Source organism: Wyeomyia smithii, chromosome 3 (assembly GCF_029784165.1).
Source record: "Wyeomyia smithii strain HCP4-BCI-WySm-NY-G18 chromosome 3, ASM2978416v1, whole genome shotgun sequence".
Taxonomy (NCBI): domain Eukaryota; kingdom Metazoa; phylum Arthropoda; class Insecta; order Diptera; family Culicidae; genus Wyeomyia; species Wyeomyia smithii.
The window spans coordinates 130,253,542-130,280,697 of record NC_073696.1 but is presented as its reverse complement, the minus strand read 5'-3'; the positions used below and the strand labels follow the sequence as shown (position 1 = coordinate 130,280,697).

The window sequence follows — 27,156 nt, the reverse complement described above, 5'->3', positions numbered from 1 at the left end:
AATGCTTCTAAAACTCAATTGATAATTTTTCTCCCTAGGCCTAGTGCTTCTTTCTTCAAACCAAACAATAATTACGTTATCATGATGAATGGGTTTATTGTAAATTGGTCTGACAAGGTTATATATTTGGGATTAATTTACGATAAAAAACTTAGATTTAAAGTGCATTGAGAATGTACAAGCAAAGTGCATCAAATACACGACATGTTTATATTTCCACATTAATAAGAATTCTAAACTTTGCTTGAAGAATAAACTTTTGATTTACAAACAAATTTTTAGACCAGCAATGCTTATGCTGTACCAATCTGGTCAAGTTGTTGTTTAACAAAGAAGAAAAAAAATCAAAGATTTAAGATAAAATTCTGAAAAAAAATTCGAAACGTCCTCCTTGGTTTGGTACACTCGACCTACTGGTATTGAAACATCAGATGCTATGGCAAATAATTATTACCAATTTTCGACAAAAATCGTTGCAATCTTCAATTGCTAGGAGAAGCACTCTTAATTGGGTTGTTTAGCTATTTACGGATTCCGATTTTTATATATCATCTGAAAGAATGTAATTTTCTGAGCAAAACGTGATTGCTTAAAACTTTATATCATTATCCTTCGATTTTTAAATGAAGAATAAAAATTCGCTCTAAATCGCTACAATGACAGTTTATATATGGGCTAACTGTCATTGTAGCGATTTCGAGTAGTTTTAAATCGTGATTTTAAAACCGAAGGACAACGATAGAAATTTTTTTAAATTACAATATACTTAGAAAATGCAGATCTTTCAGATGATATAAAAAACTAACATAGCTAAACAACCCAATTGTAACATAGTAAAAAATACTATTCTGGAGTACTTTGTGATAAGGTCGTATGTCTATACGTAAACAAACCGAGTAAGAGATGATTTGTGTTTGTGAAGTACAAGGGACATAACTCTCACGCGTTTTGTTTACGTTTACACATACGACCTTATCACAAAGTTGTCAAGAATTCAAGCATGTTGGTTTCGAATTCACAACCCTCTTATCTTTAAGTGTATAAGACAATGGTGAACTGGGTTGCTAGCAGGTTTTAAATGAAATCTGAAAAATAAGATAAAAGCCTAGCAAACATCTATCAGTTATATCGTGCGCCAAGAGTTGAAATTTTTGATGCATACAATGAACAGAGTGAACAGTCTTATCAAAAAGTTTTATCAAATATCTGGAAAATATTATAGCTTTTCTTTTTTTCTAGTGTAGGTACCAAATCACAAATTTGATAGAATGATCCATTTTGTTTATCCGTTTTTTTTTTTCATTTTTTACGCATATTACCCCTAGAAAAAAAGTCTGCATTAATTTGACTCCTCGCTTTTAGTGACATTGCCCTCTTCGTTTTCAAATATTGCGAAAACGTTCCCGTTTTCCAAAAAACCGAATTCTGATATTTGTTATGTATTGGTGTGTTAACACCGTAACGATCACTCATCAATTTCACGTCTAAATAAGATTTCCAGGGTTAATAACTATGAGCAAAAATGAAGAGAAGTAAACAATCTGTTTTCTGTTTATTAATCTAATTTAAATTATGTTACTTGCAATTCGTATATATTGCCAACATAATGATTTGACCTCACAAAAAGCCTTGTGCCTTATCTTCTCAAGAGAATAATCTTGAATCTCGAAAGACTAATGGCAAATAAACAAAATTAAAAATGTATAAAGAAGGGGATGTACGTAACAAATATGCAGTTAATGAAAAAAAAAAATACTTTTAAAATTTTAAATTAGTAAACAGTGGAAAAACAAGTCACGAAAGGCTGCCAATATGTTGCTATTTGCTTGTCTACGCTGTCATGTAACGTATAAAAGCTCACCAGGAACCCCTCTATACCAAGGTAATATGCTCACTTACATCTGATTCGTCACGTCACTGCAATGTGTTGGATTACAGCGAGTTTCTCTTTCATATTTTGCCGCTCGCTGTTTTCATCACTTCTCAATTTCCCCTTCGTATATCCGTCCGTTTAAACCTTCAAGCGTGACTGGACGTCGAGTAGAAAATCTATTCACTTAGTGAATATATTAGGTGTTTTGTATATATACTTTAAAAAAGGATACATTCGTCTCTCACTTTCGTATATTTCTTTATTTTGATGAAAAAGAAAAATTCACTCGACTGGTCAAGATTTAGAAATTCGAAAAACATAATTTTGCTTACATCACGGAGTTACATTTAGTTTAACTAAGATAATTATTAAATTTTGTTGAGAAATCTAAAGACTGATGTTTTTATTAAGATAGTTGTATCCATTTTTAAGAAAGGTACACAGTACCAAAATATGAAATTTACAACTAATACAAATGAAAGCACATAACGATCTCTAGCACATAAAGTGAAAAACATATACATTTTCACACCGTTAATAATGTACAATACAGAATCGTTTTAAGCCATGTAAATTTGTACGTTAATTGATATAAACTTAAAGCTTCGAATATAAATATGCATGCAAATTCACAATATATTCATTTACTTTGCATGTGAATATAATGACACACGGAATATTACGTGGTTTCCAATGCTCCATTTATGTGCATTTAAAGTAATGTAAATTTTTTTTACTGTGTAGAACACATATTCATATTCACAAGTAAATATAGAATTATCTTCTGCTAATGATATAAACTGATCGTTGTGCATTATTTCAAAATGATTGCGTGGCCTCTCTGTCAAGGAAAAATAGTTGATAAAAAATGGGTTCTGCATCTAAATATACTGAATTATACGCTGTGTACGCTGAATATTAGCCGTTCAATCATGGTACACAGCTGGAAACGTCTACATGGACCGATGCTACACTGATGGGAATCAATTGAGTCTATTTGCGTAGAAAGAAAACGAATCAAATCCCGTTTAATTAGTTTATATAATTTACAAAAAAAGGAACTGACAAAAAATAAGAGTTCAGAACAGAACATTTTCGCCTATCATTAGGAATAGCAAAATAAAAGTTGTATGGTTGAAAAATTGATGAATGCAAGTATGATACGCGCTGTTGTTGAAGAATTTGTTAAAGATATCCTAAAACTAGATGTTAGAGAGGTGCAAATAGACGTCCCTACACGACTGAGTTTATTCAAGAATTTTTGTGGTCTTTGAAAAAGGTTAGTTTTTTTTTCCCAAATATCTAAAGAAGATTCAGAATGTTCTAGTTGTCAGAAGATGTTTAAAAGTATATGTATATGTATATTATTGAAGTTATAATAGATAAATTGAGATTGCCTACGCTCTCCTGGTTTCAAATTTTCGGTTCTTTGCAACATCAATAAGCACTGAAAGTTGTATTAAAATCATTTGTGTTTCAATACATAAGGAGAAGGCCTCCATTTTTGTAGGTATGAAATATAAACATGAATTTTTTCTTGAAATAAAATATGACACGAAGGTAATTCCCTTTTACAAAAATGCTTGTATCGTTATTAAACAAAGATTTCTTGTATCCTGGTCAGGAAGATCATAAGTAAAAATATATAAGATTGGTGCCAAGATATTTCCTTGGATACACCAGCTTTAACAGGTAATCTGTCAGCTCCAGATTATTAGCCAAGTCGAGGATCTTTTCGAGCTGGAAATTTCCCCGACTCATCACTGGGGCTCGGTGTATCGTTGTACTTATCCTACACATGCAAAGTGTGCCAAAAACATTATCGATAACGAATTCTGTCAACTAATCTTGTTGATCGAGACGCTATTAGCCCCACAGGCCAGCGTGCGATATTGTTGTGGTTGTCAGATAACTAGCCTGAAGAGTGCGGTCAGTCAAGAAACTTTGAACAATTGTTGTGATGTAGAAGGGTATACTGGGGGTATTTGTGCTGCAGCTATTTTTGTATGGAAACCCACTTTTTCTTTATGCCTTCCTCAGATTTTACCTCTTTGTGATGCTTTCGTAATGCCTGCTTTATAATAGCCCAGTACTTTCCGATAGGCCCTAGTTACGGCGCGTTGAGGGGATTCATGCCCTTGGGCACGAAGGTGGCCCCGTTGGCTTCGACATAATTTAAATAGAGGCACGCAGCTAGATCTGGCCAAAAGAGTATAGATCCCTCGTGTTGCCTTAACAGAGGAAGCAGACGCTTCTATAGACACTCCTTGAGGTAGTTCTCTTCGTTCAAGTCCCGGTAGTCCCAAACGGGGCACTCTTTTTGTCACTTGAGCAGATCGCTTGCCCAATCAGGTATTTCTTGGTAAACTTTGAAAGTTTTTGCTTCCTCGTTTCCACCGGAACATCAACCTTGTGCTGGGCGGTGAAGAACAGTAGCCATGAAAAACGGCTGCTGGCCTTGACGTAAGTCTCATCATCCATGATGAGACAATGAGCCTTCGTCTCAGCATCAGGGTGTACAGTTTCCGGGCCCGTGACTTTCCCACCGTATTTTACCGTTGGTCACGATTTGAAGCCTTTTGCACTTTGTATGTATGCAGTCTCGTGATCAGGATCACTATCGTGTTGTGATCACAACACAACACGATTGTGATCCTGATCACTGATAGAACATCCATTCTGACCGCATTTATCCTTCCGTTCGATGTTTAGAGTTTCGTAGTTACGTTTAATCAAACGACTGCACGATTCCGAGTTGTTTTCCGATGCCTCGATAAGAGCGTTTACGGTTTTCTAGATGCTTGCCCAAAATAAATTCGAGATGTTGCTTTTCGGGTAAAGACATTATTTCTAATTTTCGAAAAACTGACAGCAATAAAAATATAATGTTAACAATACACCCCAAACTACTTCTACCCTAATTTTCGAGACAAAATACTCACTGATAATTATCTACAGTGTTTTTCTTGTGATGCATTTTGATATGGAACATTATTTATTCCCTTTTGAAAATCTTCAAAAATAAAAAACGTAAATAATCTTAGGTATTCACATCAATGCACAAAATTTGCAATGGTTTACAATTGACTTTATAGGCGACTTTTTTTTCCTGTAGGAGACTGAACCACTGCGACCATTGGTAGTAGATCTATTGTGGTATTATAGGTGACTTTGTTATCATTCTAATTAAATCAGATATGTCTATCAAGAGCACAGGATACATTGATTCTAAACTTCTGTTATTCCCCGCTTCAATTTGTGTTCGAAAAACGGTTTCTCTGTTTAAAATTTCATTGATTTCTCATTTGAACATTTTAGAAACTTTGCCGACTTTGCCAATTTTACAATTTCATTTCATTTATGAACTGGAGAAGGTGGCATGCAACTTTAGAAATACACGTACAAGATTAAAATAAAAATAATCAATACTACCCAATAGTTTTTGAATAAATATATACTGGAAAATAGTTTCGTCGCAGATATTCCGAATTGCAAATGGAATGTATTTTCGCGTAGTTGATATAAAAATACTATATGCTTTGAAGAGTCGACTAAAAAGATAGTTATTATTATTTTTATATTGTCTGATGTGAAAAAGTTCAAAAACGAAAAATTGAACTCAAGTTTGCAATGTTTGTTTTTATTTGACTCGTAGATTGTTGTAATCTCAAAAAGTTTTATTTTTTAAAAAATGAGAATAAAAATACATTTAAAAATTTACCCGCTGACAATTAACCAAAAAAAATATGAAGAATAAGAATTTAAAAATAATCTCAAAATCTGTGCTTTATATTTCTTCTTAAAATAAATGCGTATTCTATCTCGAGAATTTGAAAATAACACTGTTTCTTAAAACATATAGGACTATATGCAATACTCTACAGTTCTAATAGTAGAAAGGGGCTGGTTGGGACGGCATAAAAAGGTGGCATAGAAAAACATAAACCCCTCATATCTGCATGACGTCGTCATCGTTGTAGCATATATTTTCATAATGTCTGCCATACGTCCGGAACAAATTAAGGATTTACAACCGCTTTTGTCATGCTTTCCCGAATCAGTATCGCATAATACATAAATGGTAACCGACAAAATAAATGCGAGATTTTGTTGTAAAGGGCCTTAATTTGGCAGCCAATTTAAAAAAAGTTTAAATGTAAAAAAAAAATTACCGTTCAAAACACAAAAGTTCATATTCAAACGGTTGAAATAATTATAGCGGATAGATTTTGTTTTTAACAACTAACTTTTTTGTTTGACCACAGGCAAGAAATAGCATCAAAACAAATGAATTATTTGGAAGTCATATGCAGTAGGAAGAACGCTAATATCAAGAAGATAAGTTGGTAAACTTTTTATTTTCGCATTATAAAGTTCTCTGCAGTTTTTGTGTTGTAAAGAAATGCCCGTATATTTGTCAAAGCCAACTTTAGCAAACTCATTTTTGGAACAAGTTTTGATCTTCCATGTTAGTCCCCGATTGGTCCCGGGCTACGAGGCTGGTCCAACATTTTCGATTTGAGAGATAGTTATTTGCCAGTAGCCGTGCAATTGTCTTATTCACTAAGAACAACCTGCGAAGTCTGTGTTTAATAAACAGAAGGTCAAGTTCCGACAGCGGAATGTAGTACCTAGGCTTTGTTTTGCATTGCTTTAACAACTTTTGTTGATCCGATAGCCGCAAAAGAACTGAGACTGGCCAAAAAGATGAATTAATGGTTTGTGAGCATTTGTTCGATAATTTAAAGTTAGTTCTACGACGTAAAAAGAAATAGGATTATCGAGTTTAGAGAAGGTGGAATCTATATCGTAAATACTGAAGTCAGTGAACCAATCGAGAAGTGATCCGCTAGTGTAGCACGTTTCGAAACACAAGTATCTTACATCAATCATCATGAATCGCGACATATAGAAAAGTTTTAAACAGGTTGTCACGATTTGGGACGCACAAAGAAGGATCAATACTTTGGAACACACAGTCTTGAAATTAAAGTTCGAAAATCTTTTTCAAATTATTCAACTAGGATCTTACATTTAATAAAATAACAATCTTTCAAACATCGAACGAAATTCAGCTAAAAAATTCTTATTGGATTTTCATACAAATAATTAACAATGAAAGAAAAGCTTCATACAGAGTCCGCTTTGGCAGCCGGGTGGTCATGGGTTCGAATCTTAGTAGAAGCAGGCCATCTGGTTGACAAAGGACTTTAACATGGGTTTATTCTCAGGCTCTCCGCTACATACCCTTCCTTCAAACTGAATTCGATAGTACCCCTGCTGACTATAATCTTAATAAAACTAAGGAATTGTAATTTGGCGATATTGGTACACGCAAAGTTTTTCTGTATCACTTAATTAGCAATAACGTGAAATTGCTCTTTAGGTAACAAATCTGTTACTTAAAAAGCAATAAAGTTCATCTCCAGTCAAGTAACAACACATACAGTCACATATTTAGCACGTGTTACGGGAGTACGACTATCTAATGAAGGACTTTTCAACCACATGCAAAATTTTCTCTGTTGAAAAATACACGTTCTCCAAACCCAGGCAAGAAACAACGCCGTCGCACATGTCAGGCCGTGACCATACTGGCGCGGCCTGTGCTACGAGGGCGACTCGCCCTGCCGCAGGTTAATGTACAGCACTACTGAGGGCAGTACATTAACCCACGGCAAGGCGAACCGTCATCGCAACTCAAGCCGCGCCAGTATGTCCTCGGTCTTACGAATTCCTTCTATCTCCAATTCATCCGGTATAGGTTTGTTGTACGCATACAGAATAGAGAAATAATATGACAAGAGCTGCCAAGCAGCATATTTTTCCCATCATACAGTATGCAAACTTTGATGATTTCAAAGACTTCAAATGCGCCTTGAAATCACATCACGATTTGTAAACTGCGTCAGAGAAAAACACAAACATTTGCCTAGCTATCTTAAGCACGCAATGAGTGTGCTTCATAGAAATCCAGAACAACATTCGCAACTCTGGTCACACGGTACTGCATATTTTCATTTCAAGTAAACACTGGGAAACGAAACAGTGGTGTTTCTAATTAGACATTTAAGGTTGACGGGTGAGATTCTGATTATGTGTAGTAAAGGGGACAGAAATGAACCTGATCGTTCTTGGTTGTATGTTCTTCTGCAGAAACACATACAAGCGTGTGGCGGTCATAATTTTGGTTACTTTTTGGTTATTACTCTTTGTGTACAATGCGCGGTCTAATACACAGTAAGCAATAAATTGTTGCACCAAAGTAACAAAATGTTCTTCGTTTGTGTTGGGTGTAGGATAGAAAGAGGCTCGGTATAGTAGAGCAGTAAGCTTGAAACGAAATCTCACACACAAGCACAGATATGAATGAAAAGCGTATCATCAACTTCAATAGTGATTTTGCCAATAATATGATGTGCGGAGTACAGAAAACACCTGGGCAATATCACAATAGACCAAATGTATCTGGTTGCAGTGACAAGTCCACACAGAGAAAAAAAATGAATTTGTAAAAAAGAAAGTTCGGAACCTATGTAGTCCATCCTGCGCATATGCTATACAAAGCTTGCTCAGAATGTCTGTAGGAAGCAACACAAGACAATCAATCAAGGATTACATAAATAGTTGCTATTACCATTTTTTTGACTCCAAGATTACTTGGACTAAGTATAATATTTCTAATTAACTAGCATATACAAAGTAACGTCGCATCCACCCTGAATGGGTTATGATCAGAAGGTTGTTTTGCTTTTTTTTTCATACCAAATGCTAAGGAACAATGTAAGCCCGGGGCTTGTGTTTTAAGTCTATGCATACTTCGCAGGCAAAATGCTATTATCACTTTTTAATTTTCTCTTATTAAGCTCTAAGAGATTTCTACGGAAATTCAAATGGCTATAACTAGATGGGAAGCTACATTTCAACATTCCAGCAAACAATTTTGTTCAACAACAGCTTATTAAGCTATAGTTTATCCGAAATCTGCTAATAGCTAATAGCTTAATAAGCTGTAAATCAACGATATAGATTGTTGGGATAGACTGTATATATATCTTCATGCAATCAAGGAAAAAATCCCTGTTTTTCAAGACATTAAGTTTATTCACAATACTTATAGTGTCGAACTCACTATCACTAACATATCCCAATACTGAAACATGCAACTTGATTGAAAGTAAATTAGATCTAAATTTAAGGTGAAACGGGACGTGGTCGCGATCAACTCGAATTTTGCAATCTAATTTTACTTGATTAATGAAGACTACGTACATGAAACTTTGATCAATTGTTTTCACAACTGTTGCATGCCTGAAGTAGCAATTTGAGTGCTGTTTATTTAGTGGAAGCCGAATTTTTTACGCTCAAACTACAAAAGTAAAAAGAACTATAACCTCAAAATTGTATAGGAAAAGACCACAATCCCGTTTTACCTTAACATGCCGCCCTCCTGAGTAATTTCCATTAAACGAAGCTTCTGTTACGATGTAATGATAGTCTTTGCCCTAAAATGAACTTCATAACTGTGATGAAATTAAGCTAGTGAATAAAAGAAGCAGATGTAAAAACTTGCTGCCTTTTCAGGGTTCAGTGATACTCAAAATTCAATGAATAGAATAAATACGAAAAATGTAGCACATTGTGAACTGTAGGGGCGAAGCTTTCCAAAAGCATTCAAGTTAGTCCTCGAGCAGAATTTACCCCGCTTCAAGCATGATGCGAAGGAAACCGATGAAATTACGAAATCATGATGCTGCGGCTGATTACAAAGCCAAACGCAACAATCCTCGTTAAATTATTAATATCTCCCTTTGTGGTTTGATGCTCCTTTGTTGGAAATGTTTACCTGCAGCTAATTGGGTAAGAATGTTCTTCTTCACAGAAATCCAATACATAATAATGATTTGATAAATTTGACATAATCGTTACAAATGGGTGACCGAGTGAAGACTAGACGAGAAACAACTGTGACTTATTCGTCTTGTAAAAATTGTTTTAATAATGATAGCCAACAGTGCATTGAAATCAACCAAAATAAATTTTGACAAAATTTTCGTACTTTTGAAGGATGTTCAACTTGACTAAACTTTTTTTTATTTTTACAAACCAATAACAAATCAACTTTTTTTTCTCACAATGCAGCAGAAATATAAGTATTAACGCCATTCATCCTTAAATATATAAAATGCTACCATTCAAATAAATGCATTCGATACATGCTGTAAACGTTAACTAATTCGGTTGCAATTTTTTATTCTGTGCATTTACAGTGTTGCCAACGTGCAAACATACATAATTAATATGCTGATAAACAAATCAACCATTCAACAAACTTCCTGCTCCGATACGTGTACGGTAAAATTTGGAAATAATTAACATAACATGATCGGCACCAAAAAGACTCCTTCGTTCACTAATTTACATAATTGAAAACGATTAATTCAATGCTATAGTCGTCTACGGCGGCTTGTTTCTGGCAAACTGGATCTGATCGGTGGTCAAACATGATTATGTGTGAACAAGGAGAAAATGCCACAAACTGCATATAGAAAAAACTACCGCATCGCACAATCCACGTTGGCATTCCGACAAAATATGTTCTCTTTGATGTTGCGGTGCGATCTCTTTTGGCTTGAATGTGCAATAAATTATGCTTTATTATTGCTCACGACACTGGTTGTGACGGTATGCCACCTAGAAGGAAGCTCATTATCGGACTATACGTGCCTCATGTCGTTTGTTGTTGGAAAATTGTACCGCACTTAACAATAGTGATCACCGTGAAAAATAAGCAGCATCCTTTTTACAAAAATGAAACCTTCTTGGTCGTAGATCTGACTTTTTTATCCACACCGCTTTGCCTTTCAGGCATTTATTCATATTCGTTTTTTAACGAACCGAAACGAAATTTTCGTATTGAATTGGTTATATATTTCTATTTCGTTACTCACTTACGTTTTTTCTTGAGCTGGACCGTCATCAGTTGAAACAGGATTTTAAAAATAATTTTGTTAAGAGCATATATGAAAATTATTGCAGGCATTATGGGCAATCATTCGTTAATAATTCGCAATGAACATTACTTTTTGTCTTTCTCCTAGAAAGGTATAGCAATGACTGGAAAAAACCAACGGTATAAAAGTGGTCCCAAAGGCCGAATGTCATATGGTATATGACTCACTTAGACGAACTGAGCATTTTCTGTATGTATGTGTATATGTATGTGTGTGTGTATGTGCAACTTTTTTTTCTCACTCACTTTTCTCAGAGATGGCTGGACCGATTTAAATAAAATGCTTTGCAAATAAAAGGTCTAGTTGCCCCATATATTGCTATTGAAATTCATTGTAATCGGATTTTTAGTTTAGAGGTTATGTATCAAAATGTAAAAATCACGAAACATCAATATCTCAGAAACCACAACCGATTTTTATAAAATTGGTGTCAGATGAACGGGCTGTTTCAAAATTCTTAACTCATAAATTTCGTAATAATTAAACATATGGTTCAAAAGTTATGCAAAGAAAAGTTATCCAGAGGTTGTTTAAACTCACTCATTTTGCTGGACCGATTTTCACAAAATTAATATTTGATGGTAGGTCCATAAAGCCCCACTGGCCCCATAAAACCCTATTGAATTTTATTGTAACCGGACTGTAACTTTGTCCGTTATGTATGAAAATTTGAAAGCACATTTTGAAAGGAAACATATTCTGAAGACCGCTTAAACTCGCTCACTTTCCCCGGAGGTGGCCGGATCGATTTCGACGTTCTCAGAGTCAAATGAAAGGTCAAGTTGTCCCAAAGTTTTCAAAATATTATTTTACAGCCAGACTTTTACCTTAACCATTATGTATCAAATTGCAAAAATAACGGAAGTCTCTTATCTCAAAGATTACATAACTTATTTGAGCAAAACAGGTGTCATACAAACGGTCTCTAGCAAGTGATTTATTTTATTTTAATTTATTATGTGAAAGATTGTTTAAAACTAACTGCTTAATTTTAAATATGTGGCCTCAGCATCATATTTATTCAAATTGAACGTTCTCAGCGTTGCTAGGAATTAAATTATTCAAAACTAGGAATCATTTTTTTATTTTCATTTTACTACCTCTTTAGCACAACTCATTTCAAGAATATTACGACAACATTATACTGTTGAGCAAGATCGCGCCAAATGACCTATGGTCGAATATCCACCATTTTTTATTTGAATGAAACTTTGCACACGTATTTGGCTTAGCAAACTGAGCATTTTTCACAGATGGAGAGATTTTTTACACCCATGAGTTACATTCTAAAAGGGCGTATGCCTTTTGACATAGGTTTTATTCGAAGCATTGTAGTCCAGAAACCGTTGGTTGTATAGAAAAACTGTCTGAGAATGAGTTGTAGGGAATTAAAAATGCACCATAACAAAAATATACACTGTACAAAAAAATATTTTTTTTTGACCAAAAAAAAATTAAAAATACACATTAAATTTCAATTTAAAAAGAAAAATAGTTGAACTTTTTTTTATTTTTTTTTTAAGAAATTTGACGTTAATACACAACTTTTAAAAAAAAGTCCAGGATGGAGAAATGAAAAATATTTTTTTTATGGTAGATTAATTTTTTTATGAAAATTCTAATTCAAACATTTTTCAAAATATTTGTACTCTGATGATTTTAAAAGATGCAAAGAGTCATTTTGAATCAAATTTTCGAAATCAAAATTTTGAAAGCTCTTGGTAGTAAACATTCTAAAGGCATCGGTTTTCGAGTTATTTCTAATTTAAGCTCGAAAAATTATAATTATTGAGGAAAATACACGTTTTCCTTAATTTGTCCATGGTTCTCCAGCAAAAACCATACGTTCATTGGAATGCTAGATCAAAAATATACAATTCATTCTTTGACAACAAAACGATTGGATAAATAACTCAAGCGCTAAACCTTAGGCTACCTACACGTTCCCCTTACCGAATGTTTTATAAAAAAATATGTTTGTCGGGCAACACTACCTACTTGTTTACTAATAATAACTGTTTGTAAAGTACGCTACCAATATCCTATAATATCTGTTTGCGTGTATAAATACGATTGCACTTCTTTAGAAGTGTTGGTAACAGTTTGCATTTTGTGAAGATGAATAAAGTAAAAATTGAATACACCAAGCCCGAATGCTGTAAACCCTTTCCTGATCATCGGTGCTCATCAAGCTTACGCAAATTGAACGAAAACGTTATTGCAAAATTAAAAATATTGAACAGTCAAGCTCATTTCAATACGTCTTTATCAATTTGTGATCCGTGTAGTTGTTGGAATAATAGTCAAGCCACCATTCATCCCTTCGTTGTTTACTATTCAAAATCTGGAACACTCAAGAATATCAGCTTCATCATAATATCGGAAGTACTCCATCATGATACTGTTGCGGTTCAGGTGTTCATTGCCAAATTAATGAGTTTTTTGAAAACAACAATAAAGTTGAAAAAAGCGATATTACTGTCTGATGGAGCTGCCTCACAATTTAAAAATAGAAAAAACTTTGCAAGTCTTTGCAAGTTCAAAACAAAATATAGCGTCGATGCAGAGTGGCATTTTTTTGCGACTTCTCATGGTAAAGGCCCATGCGATGCAATTGGTGGCATATTAAAACGAATGGCAAGAAATGCAAGTTTAGCTAAAGAACATGAACATCCCATTACAAGCGCAAATGAATTGTATGATTGGTCTAATCAGAAAAATAATAAAAATTCATCAAAAATGTCATTTAGTTGGGAAGAATATGAACAAGGAGTAACAGAATGGAGCAATATATTAAAAAAATCTATAATAATAGCTGCCACACAAAAGTATTACTTTTTTGTTCCGATTTCAGAAAATATGATACAAACGAAGCTGTTTTCAAAAGATGACGAATCATTTACTTATGATGTATACAAAATATAAGGTGAAACTAGTTCTGTAAAGTATCTATGTCATAAAAAAATATGTTCCTAAGATAATAAAACTCGAAAATAAATGTTTGATTCTTATATATATTTATATCACTTAGAACATTTAACTCTTTTCTTGAGAACCGTTCGCCCAATCGTTTTGTTGTCAAAGAATGAATTTTATATTTTTGATCTAGCATTCCAATGAACGTATGGTTTTTGCTGCTTATTTCCCTAAATAATTATAATTTTTCGAGCTTAAATTAGAAATAACTCGAAAACCGATACCTTTAGAATGTTTACTACCAAGAGCTTTTTGATTCAAAATTATTCTCTGCATCTTTTAAAATCATCAGAGTACAAATATTTTTAAAAATGTTTGAATTAGAGTTTTCATAAATAAATTAATCTACCATAAAAAAAATATTTTACATTTCTCCATCCTGGATTTTTTTTAAAAGTTGCGTATTAACGTCAAGTTTCTTAAGAAAAAAGATTGAAAAAAAACTCAACTCTTTTTTTAAATTGAAATTTAATGTTTATTTTTAATTTTTTTTGGTCAAGAATATTTTTTTTTGTACAGTGTATATTTTTTTATAGTGCATTTTTAATTCCCTACAACTCATTCTCAGACAGTTTTTCTATACAACCAACGGTTTCTGGGCTACAATGCTTCGAATAAAACCTATGCCAAAAGGCATACGCTCTTTTAGAATGTAACTCATGGGTGTAAAAAATCTCTCCATCTGTGAAAAATGATCAGTTTGCTAAGCCAAATACGTGTGCAAAGTTTCATTCAAATCAAAAATGGTCGATTAAATTTTCGCGTATTTCCAGGCGATTTGAAATGATTTTGCTCTGTTATCATTATGAAATTCATTTGTTATTGTTATTGTTATTGGTTTATTAATTCATCGGACTGCATTTGTCTACATGAATAAAACATAAACTATTAGCTATTACGAATACAGTTAAGCAGCCAAGTTGAATAGTTTCAGATGGTTTTTAAAAATTTCACAGGATTGACAAAAATCAAATAAGTGGTACACTTCGTCAAATTCTTTGCAAATCGTTAAAACAGGTTCATTTTTACCGTAGTTAGTTCGTCTAAAGTTAAGTCTTAAACAGTAACTAGATCTTAAAGATACTTGGTAATATTGACTCTCTCAACCTTCTGGAGCAAATCAACCTGAATGTACCAGGTTGATTTGCTCCAGAAGGTTGGGAGAGTCAATATTACCAAGCAACAACTTGGCAGCAAACAGTGCTCTAGCTGAATTCCGCCAACACTGCAGAGTTTCCATGTTAAGGAGACGGCATCGGTCCTCGTAGGGTGGTAAGTTCGTTGGGTTACTCCAAGGAAGCAACCTTAGTGCAAATGTTAAGAATCGCGACTGTATAGCTTCGATTCTAGTGGCCCAACAGTTTATGTAGGGGCTCCAAATGATTGAAGCTGTTTCCAATACTGAGCGAACAAGGGCGTAGAACAGTGATCGCAGGCAGAAGGGGTCACGGAAACCTTTGGCAGCTCTAATGATAAATCCTAAGTTTGCTTTAGCAATAATATTCGAGTAATGATCTCTGAACGAAAGCTGTGAGTCCAATAAAACTCCAAGGTCTCGCACAACATCAACTCTGACGACCGGGCGTCCGTTGATTTCGTAAGCCCACGCAATGGCAGATTTCTCTTCGTGAAGGATATGACACAGCATTTCTGTACGCTGATGATAAGTTGGTTCCACATGCACCATTTCTAGAATATTTTCATCAGTCGCTGTAGTTCAATGCAATCTTCTACTGATTCGATAATGACGAGGATTTTAAGTTCATCAGCATACGCTAGCTTACAGCCAGAAGGTAGGTATAGACTGACATCGTTGAAGAAAATCGAGTATAGTAATGGCCCCAAATTGCTTCCCTGAGGCACTCCGGAGCTGTTTGTGAAGCTGTAAGAGAAAGTCGATCCAAGTTTGATGTTCAGCTTAAGGTTGATCAAGTAGGATCCCAACCATTTAACGAAGTGAGGAAGGGCACCCAAACGCTCAATTTTAGTTAGCAATAATTGATGGTCAACACGATCGAAGGCAGCCTTAAAATCTGTGTAGATTGTATCAATTTGATTTCCGTCCTCCATTGCCTTGATGCAAAGTGATGAAAATTCTGCGAGGTTAATGTCAATTGACCGTCCCTTGAAGAAACCATGTTGAGCAAGTGAAATATTTGAACGGACTGCAGCAAATAGAACATCTTCAACTAAAATTTTAAAAAGCTTAGACCCAGTGCATAATGATGTTATCCCTCGGTAATTGCCGATATCACCCTTCCCCCTTTTTTGTGTTCCATATTCAATGATAAATGATTGTTTCCACATCTCCGGGAATTTCGCCTGCGATAGTGACGCGTTGAAAATGATTTACTTGAAATACAGTATCACTATTCTTGGAACGCAAAAAGCGGTAATTTTTTTATTGGATCGTATTTGGCAATTCAAGAGTGTAATCCAAAAGAAGGAAGCCACAATTTCGGATTTCGAAATAAAATCCGGAGTTGATTCCCGGCCTCTACCTGAAAAGTGACTTGACAATCATACAAAAATTACGCCTGCTATATTCAAAACATATTTCTTCGAATGTAATGTGTACGTGTGTGTATTTTTACATGTTTGTATGTGTGAATGTATGTTGCGTGTGAATGCTTATTTGAAAATATTTTGTATAAATGTGCTGTTGAATACCCAATTTTATTACTTAGAGTAAACTATGAATTCAGAAGAAATTAGCAAAATGTATTTTATTCGAAAAATTGAAGTTTGTTTCTGGCAAACTTATTTCAACAAAAATTGAAGTGCGAATGAGAAAAGCTAGGTCTCACCGCTAGGTGGATTAATTTGGGTTTTTAAGTGATAGCGGTTGTCTTCTGCAAAGAATTCTATTTACAACACATTAGCTGTAGCGCTAATTAATATGGCCATCAAATGAGCAATCGAATTTCGAAAACTAGTTTCTGTTTAAATAGAAAATCTAAAAATTCTGAACACGCGAATTGCCGTTGGTTGAAACAGCCAGTATCTGAACCAATAAAAGTATATGTTTGCTTTTCTTCTAAAAAGGTATAGAAATTTCTGGCAAAACCAAAGGTATAACAGTGATCCTAAGAGACTACATGATTGATTTGAACGAAACTAATATTATAGGAACGGGCTGCCTCTTAAGCCCACAAGTAATGAATTTCATAATAATTTAACATGTGGTTTATCAGTTATGGAAAAAACGCAAAGACTGTTTAAAACCAACATCAATATTGTGCGAATTTGGTGCAACTAATGATTGAGCTTAAAAACCAGCATATTTTCGATGTTTTTTTTTTAATCAATTAGCATTTATTTGACACGGCACAATACATATTTATGTTTCACAGAGCCAATTATTTCTAGTGTCTTACTTTATAAAGTATCTTATAAACTAAGAGCAAATTTTTTATCCTCGCTGCCGACTACGAGCTAAAATTAAATCATGTTAACATGTTGTTTCTGATCAGTGGTTCTATGTTTTTGTCCGTTGGTGTTCAAGTAGCCATATGGTGTGTGTCACTGAGCCACGATGTCACGGAAGGCCTCGGGCTCTCGGTCCTGACGAATTCGTGAGGGGGTCAGATGAGAATTCCAATATCGAGGTCCAACGTGTTCTTGTCTTTTTGTTGAATGTAGACGGAAGGAAGTGGGACTAGACTGGGGCATGGATGGATTTCAGGAAAACGTATATATTTTCGATGTATCAGACGGCTTCAAATCATTACATTTATTAAGTTTTACCCGTGCTGGTATATTCATGAAGATTTGTACTGGTATTGGTAATGTTTTTCAGAAGCCTGCTATCGTTTAAGTGCAACCAGCAATAAATACTAATGATTTTCGAACTAAGTAGATTAATGAAAATATTACTTGATCGATGCACTTTCCTGAATCCGGCCACTTGAAAAAGCATTATCGAATCAATAACTATTAAAAAGACATTGCATTTAACGATTACTCTGATCTTACTCATATACATTCGATTCCACCTTACTGGCACAAGCAAATCTGGTTGCAACAAGACTCTCTATTGGCTGTTTCGGCAGCAGACTGTTATTAGGGATGGGCAAATCGTTCATGTGAACCGGCTTACGAAAATGAACTACGGTTTTTTAGGCGCTTCAAAACTGATTGTTCACCCGAAACCGAAGTTTACCGAAACAACACGATTTTTGTGCATATGATTTATATATTCCGATTTTATTCTTTGTCAATCTATTCATTGTACAACTGTTGCGTCATTGAATTTCACACAATTATTGTGCGAAATTACAGCAAGTGTTATGCGAAATGAGAGGACATGTTGGTTCATTAAGGCTTGAACTTTTGCGTGTAGTAGGTTTATTATATGGTTATTGTATTGACAACTTTCATTTGAATTGTAGTTCTTTTCCCGAAATGATAGTCTTTTTCCAAAAAAAGGGTTCTGAGTGTACGACTTAGTTCGTCGTACTGAAAATTTTCTGTGTGTGTGTATGGTGTGAATTTTTGTGTTTGTGAACCATTTCGATAATGAAAGGAAACGATATGTGCTAAAATCTCTAAAAAATAAGTTTCATAATGCATGTGATTGTGGAGTTATAGACACTTATCCTCTTTCATTTTAACATGTAAAAGAACTAGTTTCTAATTTATATACCTAACATGAAGCATTTATGCAAATTCTATTGATTTCTGGATTATTTTGATGCTAGATAAAAAAAATCTTTTCAGAATTTGAAACATGTGTCATGTGTTTATAAATATGCATGTTCGTTGAAGAAGGGTCAAATCACACTTCAAGGTGGATTAGTTCAAGTTTTCTTTAAATTTTGGTAAACTCGTGATTTTTATTATGGAATTCTAGAATGCTATTTAGATTTTACAACTTTGGGATCATAATAAACAAAACTAATTTTAAATATTTATTATTATATAACAGAATACTACTGAACACGCCTTTACTATTTTTTTATTTCAATATAAAAATTTGATTCAATAACAGCAGTGTCTTGTTGTTGCTGTCATGCTGTATTTAAAAACTATTTTTTGAAATGTCAACTTCATGGTGAGATGGAAAGCATGCTTTCAAACTTAAGCTAGAATTTATAAAATAAAACGGATATAGTTTGACACAAAAACACAAACATATTTTCTTTAAATTTAAAGAAAACGTACGCCTTATTATTATTATTGTTATTTATTGAGACGCCTTATGAACACATTCGTTGGTGGCTTCACCTTAACGATGCAGCAACCAACCTCTGAACCAAACAGAACTCATCACGACATTCCTATATTTAGACGATCAAAACATGCTAAAATTCCGGAAAGAAAAAATCACATTCATTTGTTCTTTCTTTTTATCAGATGTATTGGAAATATTTTTGAAAAAATTATGCACAAAAAAATTCTCGTTGATTTTTCGATTGGCTAGGCATTATTTATTAGGTTCACTAAAGTCGCTTTTTACGCGGGAAATACATGCCGCGTAAAAAGAAACCGCGTAAAAAAACGCGTAGTTTCCGGAATCCGCGTAAAAATCGCGTAAATTCCGAAATCCGCGTAGAAAAACCGCGTAAATTCCGGAATTCGCGTAAAAAACCGCGTAAATTTCGTAATCAGCGTAAAAAACCCATATAAAAAAACCGCGTGAAAAGCGACCTTAGGTACTATTGAGAGTAAGTGACATGCTTATTTTACTATCCGTGCTTGTGGTATGCCCTTCCTTTTACCGCTTGTTGCTCCGCCAACTATACGTCCCTGGAGAGGTTTCAACTATTGAAATACATGACATAGACCATTTTTGTGAACGCTCAATTATGTGAATTATGGGCATCAAATTTACTTTTTGGTACAACCTGAGTGGTTTCATTAAATTTATTTGTGATTTTTCCCACTCCAGATATATTTTGCGCGTTTTGTAAAATTTCACGTTATTGTTACATGAAAATAACAAACAAATAAATAAATAATAAATAATGAGTAAACAAAAAAATAAATGTTTATTTGTGCCATTTTATACAATCTTTAAAAATTGTTTATAGAAACATCAACATATAGAAGAAATTTCGATAAAAAAAAACAAATTGTAACATGGAGTACATTTTTCGATCTAGGATAGGTAATGCTCATGAACGACTCTTGTAACAAATTTTAACGATACATGTAAAACAATTAAGCATGGTACTGTCAATAAATTCATTAGTGTCAACGGTTGGATGAACAATTATAGCTCTTTTATGTTTTGAATTCTACGATGCCGAACAGTTAAGCTAGACTTAATATGTTTCACTGCAATTGAATGTGATATTTATTTTGTTTGCAGGATCACCAGAGATGGCCTTTGTCCACGCTCTGGCAGCAGCTGCTGCTGCCAGTTTTATTGCTCGCGCCTGCCGAGACGGACAGTTAGCCTCATGCGGATGTTCCCGGAGCTCTCGACCGTCGCAGTTACACGAAGATTGGACATGGGGCGGGTGTGGCGACGACATGGAATTCGGCTACAAGTAAGTATAACCGAAAATACAGGCGGTAGCTTTGGTACTGGTTTCGCTGAATTTGATATAATAATTCATGTCGACAATTTTCGGTAACACTAATGGCAATGCATATCAAATTGACGTTCCATACCATTAGGCAGCCTAGCTGTTGGTGTAGCCAAAAGAGATGCAATAATTCTACATTCTCGATGACACTTTATGTCAGAAACACTAACAGTCACATTATGCCGTCATACGTACATTTGGACACAGATAATATGTATCTAAATCTGACACGCCATGCTTATTTGCCCCGATTCAGAGTTTGTATCATTCAGTGCAAACTTCAGTTCGCAATTAACATTTCCAACAGCTACTTACTTGGAATAATCCCATGCTGGTTGGTACGTCAATCGCCCATTCAAACATAAATTTTGAATGTACCTAGCCCAGTTTACTTTGCAACAACTTGGGAATTTGTATTTTGGTTTACCCATGACTCTTCGGTGCCCCTCGAAAAGTTAAGACTGAACACTGCCACCGTATAACTGCACTAGAAGGCGCAGGGAGATCTGGAAGGCACTTGAATGCACCCTCAATAAAAATAGCCTACCCCATCTCCAAGCTCTTCTAGATCGTTCATATAAGGTTAATACGAACTGCAAACTTTCCCAGACGGGGGTACATAAATTACAGTTAAAGCTGTTTTTAATATCCGCAAGTTATGATTCGGAAATATCAAAGCTTTGCTACATTGTGCAAGCATTTTACCACGCAGTTTTCGGATTGTTTTTCAAGTTAAATATAATACACGATTATTTGTTTATTTTCTGCCATCATGATTTTTTACAATCGGGCAACCTAATTTACTTAATGTCCCACATGCAAATATTGGATGTATGAAATACATTTGAATTGCAATTAATTTAACATATAGAAAAAATCACAAAAAAATAATCATAAATTCAATAGGATATCGAACGCTTTCGCGGTGGTTTTCTTCGGCAAATTTTCTGCAGTAGTCTTATGCAAAATCCTGCCAAAGACGTTCGAAAGTTGTCTAAAATCTTTCTTTTCAAAAATCGGATCTTTTCAAGCGAAAACTAGACACTATTAGCCAAACAATAATAGTTGGTAAAATGAAAAATTAAAATTAATGAAATTAAAAATTGTCAAAAAAATCAAAATTTTTTCATGGTTTTTTACACTTAATTTTTTTTTGTTATGGATAACAATATTTTCTACAACTTTGCCGAAGACACTACATCGATCGGGCGAGGTCGATTGAAATGGTTGCCCGTTTTTTTGTGGAATTTAACTATTATGCACATCCATAATGCATTGCTACCTTTCATAGATATTTGCTGAGATTAACCATAATCTTTGCGCAACAGTGTTTGTAAATAGTTACGTTAGTACCATCATCATGCAGCTATCAGAAAACCTAATTTCGCAGTGTATTTTTTTTTTAATGTTAGTTTTTTAATTGACGCCTTTTTCGATAAACTGCCTCTCGAGGAAGTAATGACAATGTCAAATGTAAAAAAATATCATATCTTTTAGTATGCACAATATTTATTCATCGCACTCAGTTTTATGATCTGGAGATAAGTGCAGACAGAGAAAAAGATTATGAACAAATGTTCGTGAAATATGCACAGGAGGCTGCATGAGCTGCTTAAAATTGGTTCCTTACCCTATGCTACTTCATTTTGGTTAGAAGATGGTACACCAATAGTAAAGGTCGCTATGAATTTGGTAGTTTTTAAAGCAGTTTGGTTATAATTTCTCATATTTTAAGATACCAACGCGTATTTTTTATGTGTCTCTCATTGAGTAGCCGAAGCAAAATAAAACTTTGGTAAAATTTCAGAATAAATAGAAAAAATAGTCTTACATTTTAATTTTGGTTTTATGCACTGAAAATCAAAGTATTGCAAAACAAATTGAATAATAAAACTGTTTAATATATTTTACTTCGAAAATACATAAACATCAGTTTGCTGAGCTCTATAGTGTAACGTTTTTGTTTCCTAGATTCTCTCAAACCTTCATCGACATCAAAGAAAAAGAACGAAAACGTGGCACTAGAGGTTTGGTCTCCATCCCAGCGAAATATCCAAAAATCGTCGAACGGCTGCTAGAAACATTAAATGACACAAGTGAAAATATTCTGAATGGCACAGATACACTTTTCAGACCCGAAGATCTACAAAAGTTGCAAGACAAAATTGCCAAAGAAATTTCTAGTTCAAATTTGGATCCCAAGGAAATGAACGATTTACAGGTATGACATTCATTTAAAAGACTCAAAAATATCTCCTCTTTCTACTTTCCTATTTCTATAAATCTTTGAAATATGAATAAAAAGCATAAAGCATTAACTTGTATCTATAATTTCAGGAAAAAATTAACAAAGAAATAACTAACTCTGAAGTTTTCAACTTAAAGCATTTTAACATTTACGATAAACTTAAAAAGATGTTCCGAAAACCAGAAAAAACTCTCAACGGTGTGAAGTTCAGCGCTTCAGCCAAAGCTCGTGCACTAATGAATCTGCATAACAATGAAGCAGGACGAAGGGTAGGTACACTAATTTAGTTTTGCATTTCATTATTTTCGTATTATATTTCGTTGCAAAAAGTTGGTCAAAATGTTAAAAATTACACACAAAAATAAATTAACGCAGCATGTTACTGGAATTTTTTCGTTACATAATAGTAGTTTTTATCGTTTTGTTTAAATCGTTTTTTTCCATATTGTATTTTTTCCTTGACATATTGATTTGAAATCATCCTAACTATCAAGTTCATTACATATTACTATTACTGTTACTATTCTGTAGTGTACTAAATCAAGAAGAGCGCTTTCTCATTTTCAGAATTTCATTTCATTGATAAGTTAAAAAAAAACATGCTGGCTGAATATAATTGTAGCGTAGAAACAGATTTAACAGTATTCAAATATGAAAAAAAACACCCTTGAATCGACTCAACCATTGGTGAGCACTTTCAAGGCGTTACTCATATGTTATAACCAACAATAGGTTCAAGAATATTTGTTTCTGTACTATTTCAGGCAATCATAAAAAAATCACGCATAATATGCAAATGTCATGGTGTATCCGGTTCGTGCAGTCTTATCACCTGTTGGCAACAGTTAACTTCAATTCGAGAAATTGGTAATACATACTTGATTATTTTGTTCTTTTGTGATTGAGATTTGTGATCATATAATCCTATCTACAGGTGATTTTTTGAGAGAAAAGTATGATGAAGCTACCCAAGTGAAAATCAACAAACGAGGTAGATTGCAGGTGAAAGACTCCCGATACAAAATTCCTACTCCACTTGATTTAGTGTATCTCGACGAAAGCCCGGACTGGTGTCGAAACAATAGGCAACTTAAGTGGCCTGGTAAGTTTTTTTTTATACATATCAATTTGAAAAAAAAAGTAGTTTTAAATCGTCAGACCCATAGTCGGATAGTTGGATTGAAGCCACAAATGAGAACTCTTACGAATTAATTTGCATTAGGGTGAAACTGTGTTGTAGCCACAAATGGCCGACTTCGAGCCACCACCAACGACACAAGACTTGGTAATAGTTAATGCGTCAACTGTGAAAACGCTATTTTACGTTTGCTGTGCTGGGGCTGATGATTTGTGGCTTCAACACAGTTTCACCTTAATAAGATTAAAATTGAATGAACATTCTTTGATTGCTTCGTCATTATTTGAAAACATGTGTTGTTACTAGGGATACTCAGAGAGAGAGAGAGAGAGAGAGAGAAAGAGAGAGAGATAGATAGATAGAGAGAGAGAAGCAATGATAAAACCGGTAATTTAGCAACTAGGTTTCACATATCAGAGGTGCCAGATCTCTTCTCAAAGCGCAATGTTGACTAACTGTTTTTTTTTTTGTTTGATTCGTATAATTCATTTCAACGGTGGAAGTACTGGGGAATAATTAAGTGCACCACGAAAACCATGAAGGTCTTAAATTTTATATTTCGGTTCAATTTTATATACTTGCACCATAATTGATCATTATTTTGTTGACCATACAAAAGGTTTGTGAACTAACATTCTCAGTTAATAGTTTAGTAGCATTCTCAGTTAATAGTTTAGTAATAGAACACAAAAACGTTTGAAAATAAAAATATCCTTTATTGTACCTGATTGCAATACCTCTCAATGTGTTACCTTTCTTGTTCGTTTGGCTCGGATTTTGACATGTTCGTTTGGCTCACAACATTTTTTTCGCATATCTCTCCCTCTGAGTATTACTAGTTGTTACGGGTGTACATTTTTCATACAATAGCATTAAAAACGACAGGACAGTAAATCCATTCCTGTCGAATTTTACAAACATGTATAAAACATTTTTTATCATATAATAAAACTGCAATTCCTTCCCCTAAATATATATTTATAATATCCGTCTGACTTTCTGTCGTTGAGTAAAGTTGCATTTTCAATACCTACATCAAAGGCTGTTTGTGAAAAACTAAAAAAAACTAAAATTATTAATTTTGTATTATTCCAGGTACGCATGGCCGAGTCTGCAACAAAACTTCTACGGGCCTAGATGGATGCGCGATACTTTGTTGCGGAAGAGGTTATAACACAAAAAAAATTGTCGTTAAAGAACGGTGCAACTGTAAATTTCAGTGGTGCTGTCAGGTCAAGTGTGATATATGTACGAAACATATAGAAGAATACACATGTAAATAATTCTTTATAACAAGAATGTATTGCAAAACTTTGTATTGCTCTTAGGAACGAATTTTTAGATTAAGGGCTTGACTCACAGAATGAATCAGTTAAGAATTTAGTATGATTGAATGTGTATTAGAACGAGTTAAAGAATTATTTATTTCTCAGTAAAAGTTTATCAGTGTGAACGAGACAATTCTATATACTCCATTTGTGGTACCACTGATACCACTGGAAATTATTTCCGCTAACACATGACTTTAAAAAAAAAAAAAAAGCATCAGCAATTTTCGAATGAAAGGTCAGAACGTATGCTTATTTTAATTTTTTAAGAATGGTAAAAATGAAAAGAAAATGATTACAAATTAGTGACTTGACTTGCCATTGATTTTGTTTCAAAGTTTCGAAAAGCTGCCGACTATACTGTGTGAGTATACGAACACAACACTTCAACTATGAAATTTGTCAAACAATCCGCTGCTTCACGCTTCGACAGATTAGCTGATTTCCGAAATCCACTTCGCCGGACTAATAAATACAGTGACTATAGTCGACAACTCCCTCCATAATAATTTATAGTAACCTAGGCAGGACGTGACAACTGTTATTCTTCTTTAGGTATTTGCCTTACCCTTGGAAAATATTCTCAATCTTCAACATTTTAAAAGAATATTTTCTTATTCATCATACAAAATTATCAAAGACGCTGGCAGCGCAAATTAGAAAATGATAGTACAATGTCGTGCATCCAGATCAGGAGTTAAGACCCACATTCAATATCTGAATTAATTCGACTTATGCATATTCTACAAGCATGGAATTATAGGCCGTTTTGAATGATTCATGATTAGGTATTTGCCAATCCGTTATAAATTGATGTATTTAGAATTTGTTTTTTCACAAAAAAACTTGCAAAACATTATCAACGTTTACATATCGAATAGACAATATTTTTAATTGTCGGTGCATCCCATTGAATTTGGCATAAAATTCACACTATTCGAAATTAGTTAATCTCACAAGTTCGTTTGCTTTCAAGATCATCTGTTTTTCTACTTGTGATTGCAATGACAGCCAGACCTACGAATCAGATGGACAAAATAAACTCTTTCACGCAAGTAGATAATCGACTTGTAAATGAAAAATCACGCATGGAGAAAAAACGTTGTCAATTCCGAAGAAATTAAGTGAGTCCATTCACGAGCAAAAGAGTTCTGTAAAAATACCAGTTTTGAGAGCATTCGACAACACACTTACTACAATATAAATTGTCGTTTTATTTGATCAACTTTAATCATATTGCATGTCTAATAATGTTACTCTATCTAACATTGTATATATATATATATATATATATATATATATATATATATATATATATATATATATATATATATATATATATATTTAGTATGGAAAATGTGTTTTATTATCAGTATTATTAGAAGTAGCAGTGTATATCAGAACATGTTATTTGCAGCTGATGATGAATTATTTTTAATAGAACGACCAAATCACTATTAATTGAAAGTGTTCAGATACATGAAAAATATTATCTGAAATTCATTTCCTATGATGAGTGTGAATAAAGCTACGAATTACACGAGACTTCCTCTCTTTCTCTTGTATTCTTGCTTTACGATTGTAATATAGAAAAACCGATCCAAGTGAATACTATTTATTGTTACGGTAGCGGACAAAACGATACTCTGCATTTACTATAACGTAAGCCCAATCTTTGATACTGTTGCAATTATACCCATACTTTTCTTCAAACGTTTAATTCTCTTGCCATAAACCTACTGTAAATGCTTTATTTTAAAAGTATAAATCTCAAAACAGGTGAAGTAAGAAAAAAAAATTGTATATTTAAAAATCATCTTTATAAACAAAATTTAGTATGTCATAATATACATGTTAATGGAAAACAATAAGACCTTTCACCGTTCCGTTCACTCATAATAAGAAATACGTGAGACAGAAATTAAACGCAAAATTTTCAATTAATGCTTTGAACTAGTATGATGTAAGGCCTATTTCATCAACGGAAAAGTTCTAGAATAAAGTACTAATTGCGCAGATTACAAGTGATTTATAGCTGTTCACATT

General features: G+C 33.9%; 1 protein-coding gene across 3 annotated transcripts in view; it reads left to right on the top strand.

Moving 5' to 3' along the window:
• The window catches only part of LOC129733281 (protein Wnt-5), a 67,785-nt gene extending 41,382 nt beyond the window's left edge, over positions 1-26,403 (top strand). For all 3 annotated transcript variants that reach the window (XM_055695045.1, XM_055695044.1, XM_055695046.1), the window contains 6 exons: positions 20,177-20,357; positions 22,368-22,617; positions 22,734-22,913; positions 23,409-23,511; positions 23,579-23,746; positions 24,878-26,403. In XM_055695045.1, coding sequence (XP_055551020.1) covers positions 20,177-20,357; positions 22,368-22,617; positions 22,734-22,913; positions 23,409-23,511; positions 23,579-23,746; positions 24,878-25,065 — 1,070 coding nt within the window. In that variant the 3' untranslated portion in view covers positions 25,066-26,403. The remainder of the gene's footprint in view (positions 1-20,176; positions 20,358-22,367; positions 22,618-22,733; positions 22,914-23,408; positions 23,512-23,578; positions 23,747-24,877) is intronic.
• Positions 26,404-27,156: the final 753 nt, after the last annotated feature.